At 55.3% G+C, this 12,350-nt stretch overlaps 8 protein-coding genes across 16 annotated transcripts; 3 read left to right on the plus strand and 5 right to left on the minus strand.

The window, feature by feature from the left end:
• Positions 1-24: 24 nt before the first annotated feature.
• KVP18_000122 (uncharacterized protein) lies at positions 25-2,650 on the plus strand (the record flags this gene model as incomplete). Of its 4 annotated transcripts, XM_067950712.1 has the most annotated exons (4): positions 25-509; positions 537-1,922; positions 2,028-2,475; positions 2,504-2,650. In XM_067950712.1, 4 exons carry the CDS (start codon positions 25-27, stop codon positions 2,648-2,650), a joined length of 2,466 nt encoding a protein of 821 aa, XP_067806907.1. The 4 variants fall into 4 exon arrangements, with proteins under 4 accessions (XP_067806907.1, XP_067806906.1, XP_067806904.1 ...); XM_067950711.1 differs by lacking the exons at positions 537-1,922; positions 2,028-2,475; positions 2,504-2,650 and having other exon boundaries at positions 25-513; XM_067950709.1 differs by lacking the exons at positions 25-509; positions 2,028-2,475; positions 2,504-2,650 and having other exon boundaries at positions 574-1,926.
• Positions 2,651-2,653: 3 nt separating this feature from the next.
• On the minus strand, positions 2,654-6,597 carry KVP18_000123 (uncharacterized protein; the record flags this gene model as incomplete). Of its 3 annotated transcripts, XM_067950727.1 has the most annotated exons (3): positions 2,654-4,840; positions 4,869-5,053; positions 5,082-6,597. In XM_067950727.1, the coding sequence occupies 3 exons, from the start codon at positions 6,595-6,597 to the stop codon at positions 2,654-2,656; spliced, it is 3,888 nt and encodes a 1,295-aa protein (XP_067806910.1). The 3 variants fall into 3 exon arrangements, with proteins under 3 accessions (XP_067806910.1, XP_067806908.1, XP_067806909.1); XM_067950725.1 differs by lacking the exons at positions 4,869-5,053; positions 5,082-6,597 and having other exon boundaries at positions 2,654-4,504; XM_067950726.1 differs by lacking the exons at positions 2,654-4,840; positions 4,869-5,053 and having other exon boundaries at positions 5,071-6,597.
• A 45-nt stretch (positions 6,598-6,642) lies between these two features.
• Positions 6,643-7,975, minus strand: KVP18_000126 (uncharacterized protein; the record flags this gene model as incomplete). The annotated part of the gene is made up of 2 exons (XM_067950731.1): positions 6,643-6,936; positions 6,965-7,975. The coding sequence occupies 2 exons, from the start codon at positions 7,973-7,975 to the stop codon at positions 6,643-6,645; spliced, it is 1,305 nt and encodes a 434-aa protein (XP_067806914.1).
• Positions 7,976-7,995: 20 nt separating this feature from the next.
• Positions 7,996-9,093, minus strand: KVP18_000124 (uncharacterized protein; the record flags this gene model as incomplete). Of its 2 annotated transcripts, none has more annotated exons than XM_067950728.1 (1): positions 7,996-9,093. In XM_067950728.1, the coding sequence occupies one exon, from the start codon at positions 9,091-9,093 to the stop codon at positions 7,996-7,998; it is 1,098 nt and encodes a 365-aa protein (XP_067806911.1). The 2 variants fall into 2 exon arrangements, with proteins under 2 accessions (XP_067806911.1, XP_067806912.1); XM_067950729.1 differs by having other exon boundaries at positions 7,996-9,048.
• A 108-nt stretch (positions 9,094-9,201) lies between these two features.
• Positions 9,202-10,029, plus strand: KVP18_000121 (uncharacterized protein; the record flags this gene model as incomplete). Its single annotated transcript, XM_067950700.1, has 1 exon — positions 9,202-10,029. One exon carries the CDS (start codon positions 9,202-9,204, stop codon positions 10,027-10,029), a length of 828 nt encoding a protein of 275 aa, XP_067806903.1.
• Positions 10,030-10,311, minus strand: KVP18_000127 (uncharacterized protein; the record flags this gene model as incomplete). The annotated part of the gene is made up of 1 exon (XM_067950743.1): positions 10,030-10,311. The coding sequence occupies one exon, from the start codon at positions 10,309-10,311 to the stop codon at positions 10,030-10,032; it is 282 nt and encodes a 93-aa protein (XP_067806915.1).
• A 38-nt stretch (positions 10,312-10,349) lies between these two features.
• KVP18_000128 (uncharacterized protein) lies at positions 10,350-11,560 on the minus strand (the record flags this gene model as incomplete). 3 transcript variants are annotated; one of them, XM_067950765.1, is made up of 3 exons in its annotated part: positions 10,350-10,659; positions 10,688-11,287; positions 11,316-11,560. In XM_067950765.1, 3 exons carry the CDS (start codon positions 11,558-11,560, stop codon positions 10,350-10,352), a joined length of 1,155 nt encoding a protein of 384 aa, XP_067806917.1. The 3 variants fall into 3 exon arrangements, with proteins under 3 accessions (XP_067806917.1, XP_067806916.1, XP_067806918.1); XM_067950764.1 differs by lacking the exons at positions 10,688-11,287; positions 11,316-11,560 and having other exon boundaries at positions 10,350-10,610; XM_067950766.1 differs by lacking the exons at positions 10,350-10,659; positions 11,316-11,560 and having other exon boundaries at positions 10,684-11,220.
• Positions 11,561-11,594: 34 nt separating this feature from the next.
• On the plus strand, positions 11,595-12,053 carry KVP18_000125 (uncharacterized protein; the record flags this gene model as incomplete). The annotated part of the gene is made up of 1 exon (XM_067950730.1): positions 11,595-12,053. The coding sequence occupies one exon, from the start codon at positions 11,595-11,597 to the stop codon at positions 12,051-12,053; it is 459 nt and encodes a 152-aa protein (XP_067806913.1).
• Positions 12,054-12,350: the final 297 nt, after the last annotated feature.

Genomic DNA, 12,350 nt, shown 5'->3' on the forward strand with positions numbered 1-12,350 from the left:
CGTAATCCCTGCAACTACTTGTGGATGTGCAGGATTGCGCGGTCAATATCATCCATACTTATTTTTTCTGTGCAAGACTACGTCGTCGACCAATGGGGTCCCATAAGCGTGGCGTTTCTGGGAGACCCTGAATTCGAGCCCATGAATAGACCGGTACTTGTATGCCATGCGCCGTCACCGCTTTCCACGGGCCTCGACTCCAGCCAAACGAGACTTGTCGACCGAAACTTTAGTCGTCTGCGATTCGCGCAGGCCAAAGGAGTTTCAGATGCTGTCAACGTTATGACTAAGCTGTGGAATGAGACTGCTCCGGTGAAGACAATGCGTCCGGCATATCTCGTAGGACTCATAAGGAGGCTCTGTGAACTGGCCAACAACAACCGAGACGGGCCTCCTCGACCACTTGTGGGTCTCGACGTTGGCGTTCACGTTGCGGCAGACATGGTGCTGGCCGCAGGCAAACAGTTGGTCACTCAGTGCCGCGAGCGCGTGAAACAAGACATTCAATCGTGAGTCAAAGAAGGGCATCGCACCAGACAGTCACAACGGAATTGGGCTTGGCTAGACAAGGAGATGGGAGTTGCTGCTCAGGCAGTGCTGCGCGCTATTGACGCGTCTGTCGATTTGTTCTGGCACGCCGATGACGGGCTGGTGTTGCAGAGCAACCTGCAGGAGACCATTTATGGCTGCTCTGATTTACTACATGTTACTGCTTTCTCGCGCTACTGCCGCGACATCAACGCCGCTGCCGGGGTTTGTATGCGGCGGGCCGTGAGGCATGAGCGGAAGCGCGCTCTGAAGCAAACCGAGCTTACCCACCAAGTGTTACTAGTTCATGTGGGGGGGCTACAACGAAACAAGGAAACGCGTATGCATCTGCTGCACGAGTGGTCGCTTCCGGGGTTTAAGGACAAGATGGTTTTGCGGGCTTTGCTTCAATGGAAGGATCCCGCGGGCACTCCTGAGTTTCCGCCTGCTGAACCACCAGCCCTCGAGGAGACCTGGGCGCCACTACAGCCTACTACGCAGGGTACGCAGGCGGTTGCCTGCCAGACTGAAAGCGACAGCGAGGCCGAGCAGACAGCCATGCGACTGGAGGCTCTGGAGGGGTTGGTGGAGTGTTTGTGGGGCCGCAGTGCAATTCTGGAACCAGTGGCGTCAAAGCGGGAAGCGGTAATTGACTACTTCGGACTGCTGCACTGGTATAACGTGAAGATAATTGAGCCCCTCAAGGGGTTACTGTTCTCAGGACGCTTCAGAGGCCAGCGGAAAATGGCGGAGGTCCAGCGTCGAGCCGATCAGTTGGCCGAACGGTTGGCAGACGAGACGTCTCGGCGGGTTCTTAGCGAGTGGCAGTTGAGCTACATTTTGGGAGAAAGCGAAGATTCTAACTCCTACTCGAGGAACTCGTCGTCGGCTGATCTGGAGCTCTGCAGAAATTTCGCGGCTCGCGAGCTTACAGGCGTGAAGCAAACCAAGCGTCTTGAACGTGTTCGATCGACGTTGAGCGACGCTAGTCAATGGAAATCCCAAGCTGTAAGCGAACGCCGCGACGCCGTAGCCGCCCAAACTGACCTGATATCCGCACAATCCGAGGTTAGACGCCTGGAATGTGAGGTTGTCAACGAGTGTGCCACACTTAAGGAGCGTATTGAACGCGAGCGCTCGATGCGGATGGCCGCTGAATGCGCCAGCCACAGGTATAAGCAGCAGGTTGGAAAATGGGTCCAACAACTGGAGGATGCTGAACGCGCCAAGGCTACGGTGCACGCCGAGTTGGTTAACGCTCAAGGAAATGTGGACAAACTGTCGACGCAGTTGACAGAGGTTGCTGCAGCGCTGGGTCAACACAAGGACTCAAGAAAGAAAATCTTCAAGGAACTTTCCCCTGATGTGATGCAAAGGTTGGCAGAGATGTCGAGGTGAGCGAACTATCGCTCAGATTTTTTTTATTTGGAAATAACGCTTGGGATGTCGCGCCTTACCCGGGAGTACCGAAAAATTCAGCAGTCAGGCGGTTTCGTCAGTGACAACATCTTGGTTAGGCCGCTGCCTGACAAGCTGCATGAGTGGCACTTCCTTCTTTTTGATTTGGGTCGCCCGTTCACTGGAGGGATATACCATGGCATGTTGAAATTCCCAAAGGACTACCCTTTCGCTCCGCCGGCCATTTTCATGCTGACACCCAACGGTCGGTTTGAGACCAATCGTCGCCTTTGTTTTTCCATGAGCGATTACCATCCTGAGACGTGGAACCCGCTGTGGACGGTGGAGACGCTCCTGATCGGTTTCGCCTCCTTCATGTTTGGTGCGTGGCATGGGCTCGAAGACACAGACACGGAGTCCAAGATGATTGGCTACGTGAAGTCCTCAGACGAAGAGAAGCTGCAGCTGGCTAGGATGTCTTACATGCGGGTGACAGGCGAAAGCGTGGTACTGAGCCTGTTCCCCGACTTGACTCGACAGGGACATTACGTGAGACAGGGTTGGCATTTCTCATTAGAACGAACTCATCAGTCACTTCTCTTTCAAGGATGAGATTCTAGAGAATGTGGCATCGAATCCTCCTCAAACCGAGGACGTCAGCAGTAATTGGGTGTGTGTCGTGAGTTTGGTGCTACTCACAGGCTTGGCGTTTTGGCAATGGTGAGACTTACCAGATTGCAGCGAGGTTGACGAGCTCGAACTTGTTTCGCGTGCGGAGTGCCGCGATGTGTCTCTTCAGTTCCGGCGACTCCACCAACATGTCAATATACTCGACCATCCCATGATACGCAGCAGGACCCAGACCCTGCTCGAATGCTTTGTCGCACGCAGGCGTGTGTCCACAGAACTGCTCTGATAGGCTCACCACGTGGGCTGATGCGTGGCAGTCAGGACAGCGCAATGTGGGCCGAAAGGAGGCTGCCGCCGCCTGGTGGAGGTACCGCAGCAGCAGCGATTCGCAATATTTCACTGGAGGCGTCCGCTGGCAGGAAGTACAGTCCAGTTGCTTCATGGTCGACAGGAAGGGGACGCTGGCACCGCAGTACGCACAGGCGGCAGCGGCCTCATCGACCAGCCGTCTATACCCCACCGCAACCCTCTCGGTGGTGAGATACGAACCCAAGTCCTGCGCTAGTGTTGCGTCTCGAATGGCGGGGATCCCCTCGTTGACAGGTGCGGGGGAGGCGATGCCCAAACAATGGCAGAGGCGCTGCATGGGTAGGTCCGGCAGGTGGGTGCTGATGCGGCTTATGGTGGGTCGCAGCTGGTGCTCCTTGTACCATACGACGTCTGGTTTCTCCCCCGCCATCCACGAGGGATGCCGACAGCGGAGGGCTACTTTCTTGGAGGCGTCTCCCTCCTCCGTACAGACGATGTAAGGGATCTCGTTGCCAGCAGCGACCTGCATTCCGCGTTTGAGCATCTCAAGCGCCACATACACATGCGGCAAGTTCTCTGGGTCTCCATAACCGCTCGGGGCCTTCGTAAGTGACTTTGTCACAACAAATTGGTCCAGAGGGATCTCTCCCCGGTCCAGTTGGGCTGCCACCTCCTCTAGATACCTGCAGACACTGCTCCCTGCATTGTCGATCGACTCCTCATCAAACATGATGTTGAGGACACGTAGACCTACAGTCCGCACTAGTCGAGACCAGTCTCGGCGCACAAGATCTAGGCCCTTCATCTCTGTGTGGAATATCTTTTTGCTGTAGTCCTTGATCTTAACTCCTGCGTACTTCTTTTTCTTGAGGAGGAGAATCTTTCCGTATACATCCTCAAGTTCTAACTGCAGCACTCGGTAGTTCTTATTGACGGCCTGAGATATCTCGTGTCCCATTTTGAGTGCTCGTTCATAATGTGCTAGGCTTTGATTTGGAATCTTCGTGTCGACCATGATAGAATCCGTATCCCCGTAGACGACGTCCACGTTGAACTGTTTCTCTACCTGGTTCCGCGTTCTGTCAAGGATGGAACGGCCTGTTTGGGTGATGAATTTGGCCAGAGGCATGAAGTAGAACTGGCTTCGGTGGTAGCCCAAGCACCCATATATCGAGTTCGCGGTGAGCTTCAGCGCTAGTTGACGCACATGGAGTTTGGGTCGCTCTTCCTGAGGCGTAGAGTTCAGCAGGGCCTTCACGGACCGCCTGCGTTCCACGAGCGTCTTGAGAATGCCAGGAAGCACTCCAGGTTCCTCAGAGAAGCTCTGCGCAGTCAGCTCTGTGCCACCTCGCGCGGTGGATGGACAGACGTTGAACTCTCGGATGACCGACGGGTAAAGTGAGTTGAAGTCCAGGAGCAGCACGAAAGAGTCGTACAAACCGACGACGGGGTCCAGAACGAGGCCTCCAGAGAAGGTGCCCTTGCTCTCGTCCGAACACTGGGGCAGGAGAAATTTTGCACGGAGGAAATGATGGGAGAGCAGGTAGTCGTTCCTTTCAGCCCTGCGGCCGAGCAGGGTTCGGCTCCATAGGAAGTACGACAGGGTGCTCAATTCCCTGGTCAACGGCACCGCCTGCATGGCGCACAGAAGACGCACACAGTGGGAGGCGGTCGAGTGAAGATGCGACGTCAGTTGTTTGGCCAGTATCTTGGGTACCCGCCCGCCAGGTGTGGTGCACACGTCGAGTTCCGAGGCTGACGGGCGGTCGGAAATCAACACGCTGTCTGGAGGGAGTAGCTCCTGGCATAAGGTGGCCAAGGCATAGTTTGTCCTGCTGCCGAGAAGCTCCTTGGCGAGTAGATACGTATCCGCAACTACCCGACCGGCAGTGTACTCGATGATCGACGCGCCTCTAGGCGGATCCCTAGGTCTGACCGCCCGTGACAGCTTCGCCGTCCCTCTGACGCCCAGCGTCTGAATACGCCGTCGGAGTCACTCTCACCGTCATCCGACTGGTGACCAGGTTGAGGTCCGCAGCCAATCCGTGACCTACTAGTATGTCAGGGTCCACGCGGCAGACCGCTGCACAGAAGTGTGTCAACAAGGCCTTCTCACTTGGGACCGCCTGGAACTGCGCTCTTGGATCTGGTTTCGTCCCAGGACTGACGATCCACAGCCGACAACTGGCTGGGTGAGTCGAAACTTTAGGACTTACATCTACCCAAGAGGCTTCGATCATCACGTGTGAACGTCGTGGCGTCGGCGTCCGTGAACTCTTCCAGCACGAGTACAAGCAGGGCAACCACTCCTGCGTCGGAGCCCTGCACAGCAGTCGCGATGGAGACGACCATGAGTTTCAGGGGGGCGGGGGGTGGCTGAGCCCCGTCCGCATTGCACGTGCCGACTGGTTGACCTGCGAGATCTTCCGATCGCACCTTGCTGTTCCACGTGCGGACGTCTTTCAAGGTGGGGATCTCGCCCTGCAGTCCGGACCGAGTGTAGCGATACGCCACCCCTCGCACATTCTGGACCTTGACCCAGGAGGGTGTGGTCAGACCTCCAGTCAGCATGGCTTCATGCAGGACGGAGGTGTGGTTGCTCATAACCGCGGAAAAATGCTGGCCCTTCTGAATACAAGGCATAGGGTCTTTGTATCCAAGCTTGACCTTAAGACAGGCTATTTCCTTGGATCCCGCGTCGAGGTCGAGAGTTCGACGTACCACCGGACAATACTGCGCTTGCCGAATGCCGCACCGCCTTCGGATCTCTTCAAATTCCTGGAACGTCTTCTGGCCAGACTCCTCCAAGGCGTCCGGGTCCTGATCCGTGTAAACTAGATGCAGCACGCGCTGCATGTTTGACACAGCGAGGGTGACCAGCTCGCCAGATTCCAACCGCCCGATGAGGAAAACGCTGTCTTGCCCTGTCGTGGGCTGTACGTCAAGAAGGAACACCGCAAGCCCTGATTCAGGCTCCTCGGGAAACACAGACTTCGCGCCACCTTCTGTATCGGGCGGCAGTACACACTGACGGAGAACAACGTCGGCCTGCTTGGGAGAGGCCGGCGTCGGAAGTGGGTTGGCCTCTGCCTCAACGTGTACGGGAGAGGCATCAGAGGAGGGGCGGTTAGGATGGGAGGGCGGACTCACCGGCTTCGGATCGGAGGAGGGGCGGCTAGGATGGGAGGGCGAACTCAGCGGCTTCGGATCGGAGGAGGGGCGGATGGGCAAGGAGGGCGGACTCAGCGGTTTCGGATCGGAGACACTTCCACCTCGTGGGGCAAACAGACCTCTGTCTACCTTCAGCTGTGCCAGATTTGATCTCCCGAATAGTTTGCGAGATGCTCGCGGCGGAGAGTGGCTCTTTGTTTCGGGTTCTAGAATTGCTTGGTCGAACTCCTCCATCTCCTCGTCCAGCGAGACAACCCGTTCAGTGCGGCGACTGCGCATCTTATCGAAGTGCTTGAACAAGGTGCCGTTGTTTGAAAGTTTGGCCTTCTTTCGAGGTTGAGTCTCTGTCTCATCGCTGGAGTACAGCTCCACTTCATCCCCCGCTGCGTAGTCTCCACCATCCTCGTCCACGATGAAATCGTTGTCACGCATACTGGCCATGTACTCCTCCTCAGTCACAGTCACCAAGTTTGACTCGTGAGTGTCCACAAAGGCATCCAGAGCCGACACAGTGCCGGCTTTCAGCTGTCGCACCTTTTCTAGTGCTGACGAGACACTCATCGATTTCTTTTCGGTTTTTTCAAACAAATTTCGGGAAGTAGAAAATCATCTTCTGAGAAGCGGAATCACAAGCAACACTGCCAGGACTTGCGCCACCACGAACCCGTACATGATTAAAGTCCAGTCGGGAATTCCTCTGGTGATCCCCTTCTCGACCGCGAGGTTTAATAATGCCGCGCCCAACACCTTTGTAAAGGCGCCCGAAACAACCGAGCATATGCTGACCAGCGTGCCCATGTTGCCAACTCCGAAGTTGTCGGTCACGAAGCTGAACAGCACCGTAAACAGTGAGCCCTTGTAGGCAATAAAACAAACGGAGAGGACACGCTGCGCGGTCATCTGAGTGAAGCGGATTCCATGAACTCACATTCGGAATGAGAGCGCAGATGTTTGTCGTCAGCGCACATAATTGAAGTGCAACGAATACCGGTCCTGTGCCCACGACCGTCAGGACATTACCAAAGAACACGCACCCTACGAACGAGAAAGCCAAGCCGTTTGCGAAGAAGGTTGCGATCTCGCCGTCCACGTCACCGTTCGCCAGGAGAATGGAGTCCACGGCGCTTAGGATGGTCGTCATGTTGACAATAGTGATGATCCAGGCGGCCATGAAGAGCAGATAGGGTTTACTCCGCACTTGTTTCGACAACGAAGGTGGAGGTGCTGCGGGGAGCTCCACGTCACTGGTGTCTTCGAACTCGTTTGGCAGAAAGAAGGTGACAAACAACAACGCTGCTACGGACTGGGCAATGAGGAACACCACGCAGGATGTGTATTCCACGTTGTAGGCCTCCATGATATAGTTGAAAGCCGGAAAAACGAGACCTGCCAATTCACATCCTCCCGACACCAAAGAGATAACCATCTTGCTGGCAGACTCAAACTGGAAGCCCAAGGTAATCAGAGGGTTGAGCACCATTTGGAGGAAGGATCCTTGTAAGATCATGGGGAGCTGCAATCCCATGGGGGCGGCTTGAGGTAAGTAGCCAAAGTATGAAATCGTCATGGGTAACAGAGCGATGATAGCGGTTGCCTTGGCCCCTAGATGATCCAACACCACCCCCCCCACAGCAGGAACAATCAAGTCCATCGACACGTAGGTTTGCACGGCATCCGCCACCGCCACTATCTGATGAAGGCAGTCACCAGAACACGGGTAGAAGCCACCTCTTACCCAGAAGATGCCCGCCGCGATCTTGTTCATCGGAGCGCCACAGTTAAACAGGGTCGTGATTACTGCTGCTACCACGAGCAGAGGCGGTGGGATGTCTATCTGGGGAAGCCGAGAGGTGAGCCTCCCCTTCAGAGTCAATCGTTGTTTTACCCGTGGTGGCACCTGCTGCGGCAGCAGTGGCTGCGTGTTGTCGCTAGACACCATTATCCGGTATTATCACGTCATTACACGTAGACAGTCTCATCACCGCCACTGGTCAGCTTGTCACTGCTACTCTCTATAGCACCCCTCGTGTCTATGATGTCAGGGTCCCCGACTGTGTAGAGGGTGGGGCGCCTCTCAGGTTCCTTGGGCGGGATAAGGTACTGTGCGTAAATGTAGACGGAGCTCCCAACCAGGTTCAACAAGAGGCAGAAGCCGGTGATGTAGTTAAGCTCTCCATAAAAGCTCATGCCATATATGGTGGTAGAGGTTGCTTTGGTCAGGCCAACTAGTTGATATCCCACTGGCGAAATTCTCTTGACTAAGACGAAGGACATCGAGTTCGCGAAGAAAGCCAAACACCCCACCCCGAAGTATGCCATAACCACCTGCCAACTGATGTCCAGAGGGTTGTGGTCCTGCTTGAACACCCAAAGGTCGAGGATGGGCGCTATGATCAACAGGGCGGGTATGGTGTTGATGGTGTTGTACATCATCAGCCGAGCTGAGTCGTTCCCGATCACGTGAAGACTTTTTTGCAGGATCACCGTCTTCGAAGCGGAAATAAAGGCCGAGGTAGCACCAACGGCGAGTGTGGCGACAGGGAGCACAAAAGAGACAGTCAAGAAGGACGTGCTGACTATTGTTATGGCTGCCCACGACATAGGCACCGGCCATTGGCCTTGGAGTCCTCCGTTGACCAGCGCTGCAAAGAGCATGGACAGGGACTTCACAGGGTCTATGTAGGCAAATCCGACTCGGGACAGGACGTAGATGGCGTAGATGACGAATAGCACGAAGGTGATGGTCGCAGGCATGATTTGGAGAGCTATCCTGGGGTCGGGGAATTCGAACGCAAAGAGCTCCTTCAGCAACGGCACCGCAATGTGACCTGCGTAGGCCAGCGGCCAATAGGCAACCACCATGAAGCACTGGGTGATGAGGAAGCCCAGAGCTGGGTACGGGTAATGGGGTATGATCCACGTCTTCTGCACAACGTATATTCCATTGTCCACAGCAATGAATATGGCAGCGATGACAGCGTTGAGCAAGTAGAATGAGAGGGGTTGTTTCATGCACCGCACCCAATTTCGTTCGCAAGTCAAAAACCAGCCAGACATTGGGTTTAAAACACGACTCGAGCCTGGCAAACACTCCGATGGCGGCGGTTCAGTCACGGGGCCCGGCCCTAGACGTTCGACCCTTGTGAGCACTGTGCACCATATCCGATGAGGATCGTCACAGCGTCGCTGATTTTTTCCGTGGCGCTGGCAGGGTTCTTCGATGACGGCGCTGCGGCGAGTAAACCCGCGAAGGCCGCCGGCAAATGCAGCGACTCGCATGCACTTGCGGAGCTCTCGCAGTCACTGGTGGCATCCTTTCCAGAGCTGGTGCGTCGCGAACACCCATACGCGCGCTGGTTCGGCAGTGTATTGATGCGTGTTCCACAGGAGCGTGTGCCAGGCATGCTAGATTGTTACTTCAAAGGTGACAAAGAGGAGACCAATGGCGGTGAAGCATTTGGGGCTTCCTGGCTGCAGGCTTTTGATTTCTTTGCCACCGGAGGGTCCGATGGCGACGGCAGCGCTTTGAAAGCCGCAGTGTACAACGTAATTTTGGAGAGAAAGGCGCTTGCTGGATCTTTCTGTGAGCGTCTCGTCGGCGAAGGTTACCTGGTGGAAACTACACGAAGTTTCAATGTGACCCAAAAGGCCCAGGCTGAAATGGACCAGCTAACACCCAACATAAACCAGTGCAATCTGAAGTTCGTTCGTGAAAGATACCTTAAGGAGCTGTCCCGCGGCCAGCGTTACCAGCCGCCATACAACGGCCTGACGCCTCAAGACGTGGTGGAATACATCCATAACCCGTCACTAGGTCGTCAGCGCGAGTTCCAGGAAAAAATTCGAGTTCGGCATTCGCAACAGGCACTAGAAAAATATCTCAGGACGTTCCTCTCTAAGTTGGTGTTCAAAGAGGTCCAGCAAGCTGCAGGAGATAGCCTGAGCAAAACAGTGGCGGGTAACCGAATGCTGTTCCAGAAATCTGTGCTGTGATTAGAACCGCTTTCTGGTAGGGGCACGCCCGATCCCTTCGAACATGGGACCGTAGTTCGCACATCCCGCAATCCACTTATCTGACAGGTCTTTTTCATCGATCGCCGCCTCACCTTGAACGCCGAAGAGCCTCCATTGAGCCACTACGGAGTCGACCTTCTGGGCAGCCCTTTGTAGGGGATTCCCGGCCTGCGAGGCGGCAGGCGTCTCATTCCGGGCAGCCATGCGTTTGAAGGAGTCTACGTCGTCTAGGAGGACCCACTCATCCACACGTCGCGACATGAGATTTGCAATAAATAGAGCTATTGACGATACTGTATTCACGAACTGTCCTCGGGCACCCCAACGAGGAACGACCTGTTGGTGTGCGCTGCGCTGCTTGTGCTAGACCAGAAGTTCTTCTTTGGAGCTTCCAAGGACATAGATACGTTGTGAATCATGGCGAGCTGCGACATTCGCCGGTGTCGGAACTGGTCTTTCCACGCGTTTTTGCTACGCTTATCGCGCATGACATTTACGCGGCCCTCATAGAGCACCCCCTGGTGGATCGCCTCGGTTAGCAGGACGGCTAGCGCCGCCATGCTCTGCGTCGGGAGTCCGTGGAAGGCCCATTTTATAGTGGGTTCTGCACTGAATAAGTTGCGCTCTGCTTACTCACGGGGGTGGCTTCTTTCTGCCCAGAAGTTTGTCTTTCACAGTGCGCTTTCCAGGTTGGGGTTTGGCATCAGATGAATGCTCTGAAGGGCAGTGACCTTTTCTTAGCGCTCGAGACAGTCCGGGCGCTTTTTTCGGCTGCATCTGTCGGTCTAATAAGCCTGTGCTACATCCCTCGCAATCGGGGCACATGGGAGCTTGCGACATAAACAATAGCTGACCGCGGTTCACATTCCATAGCGCCGCGTTGACTTCGACGATATTCATGACGATGTCAGCAGTCTTAAATTCTCCGGACACTCCTTCTCGGTAAGTCGTCAGAAATCGTCGAGGGTCAGTACCGTCAATCCGCAGTAGCCGTACGTGTGAAGGAGACGGGTGGCAGTTGCGGCGTAGTTGGAGGACTAAGGTGCCGCTTACACCGGTGTTCCATGCATGAGAGTACGTCATGTCTATCACCTCCAAAGGCTCGCTATCCGGCATGAGACGTGGCTGAAACGACACCTCCCGTACTTCAGCCACCACCTTGCGCATCATGGTCTCGTAGGTTTCCAGCTGACACTCTTCAAACCGACGTTCCCAGCTGGTTCTCACGGGGTCTGCACTGGATGGCTTTACCCACGTTCCCTCACTCCCAGTAGTCCCTGAGGGTGTTCTTCCGCATCCGTAACCGGGCCCTGGTGGGCCCCTTCGCGTCCTCCTCCTCAGGTGGCGCTGGCACGTCAGATTCAGTCGACCAGCCAAAGGAGGAGGAAGAGGAGGGAGGGGCACCACGGTTGCGGCGGGTCCGCAGGAACTTCCATGTGCGTCCGCCCAGTAGCGGCGGTGCGTGACCAAGAGGACTGTGCGTTTTCGAAATCAATTGTAAGCCGCGCATTGAGCAATCATGATAGGAAATTAGTCTTTTTCGCATGGAGACTCTCTCACATCGCAGCTCCCGAAACAAAGACAACGCCAGCCCAGGCTCCACCACCGCTGGAGCACGGACTACTCGCCACGAGCGTAAGGAAGTACGAGAATCGAAGAGTCGCAATCGGAGACGAGATCGCAAGAAACGCGAAAGCAAGGACGACGGCGACAGAGAGCATCGGCCCAAAAGTACTCTGCAGCCGCCAACCACCTTCGTGGAGTACTCCACCAGTGGTGACATCAGTGCATTTTCCGCCGGCTACCAAAATCTGGGGGATCTCCTGATAGACCACGACGAGCAGTGTGGCGGACTCAACTCCATTTATGACGAGCCAGGTCCGTACACTCGGGACAGGCACCACCGCCATTCGGCAGCCTATCAAGACGCTATACAGGAGCGGGAGTCTGTAATGCGTAAGTCGCTCGTATCCTTGGGTCTGGCCGACTTCTCCTCATGTTGAATTATAACAATGTGCCCATGCAAGTGCAGGACTCGCAGTGACTTGCGGCTTTAACCGCGCCACGTGCTGTTCTTAAGGCCCTAGAATCAACGACTGAAGCCTTCCGATTTTAAGTACCAACCCGTGACTAACATGGCCACGCAGCAGGTTCGCCTTCGTATTTGTGTTGGTTCATGTTTAATTCACCGCTGTGACGAGCTGCCAGGTCACATTCTGCGCTCACTAACACAAGGGAAGCGTTGTGTGAGGAAAGGGTGTTTGCAGAGGTCTTTTGTTGTTATACCGATTTGATCTTGC

This window comes from the organism of the source record quoted next (genome assembly GCF_019968955.1).
Source record: "MAG: Porospora cf. gigantea A chromosome Unknown PgA_NODE_688_length_12350_cov_337.266, whole genome shotgun sequence".
Classification (NCBI taxonomy): Eukaryota; Apicomplexa; class Conoidasida; order Eugregarinorida; family Porosporidae; genus Porospora; species Porospora cf. gigantea A.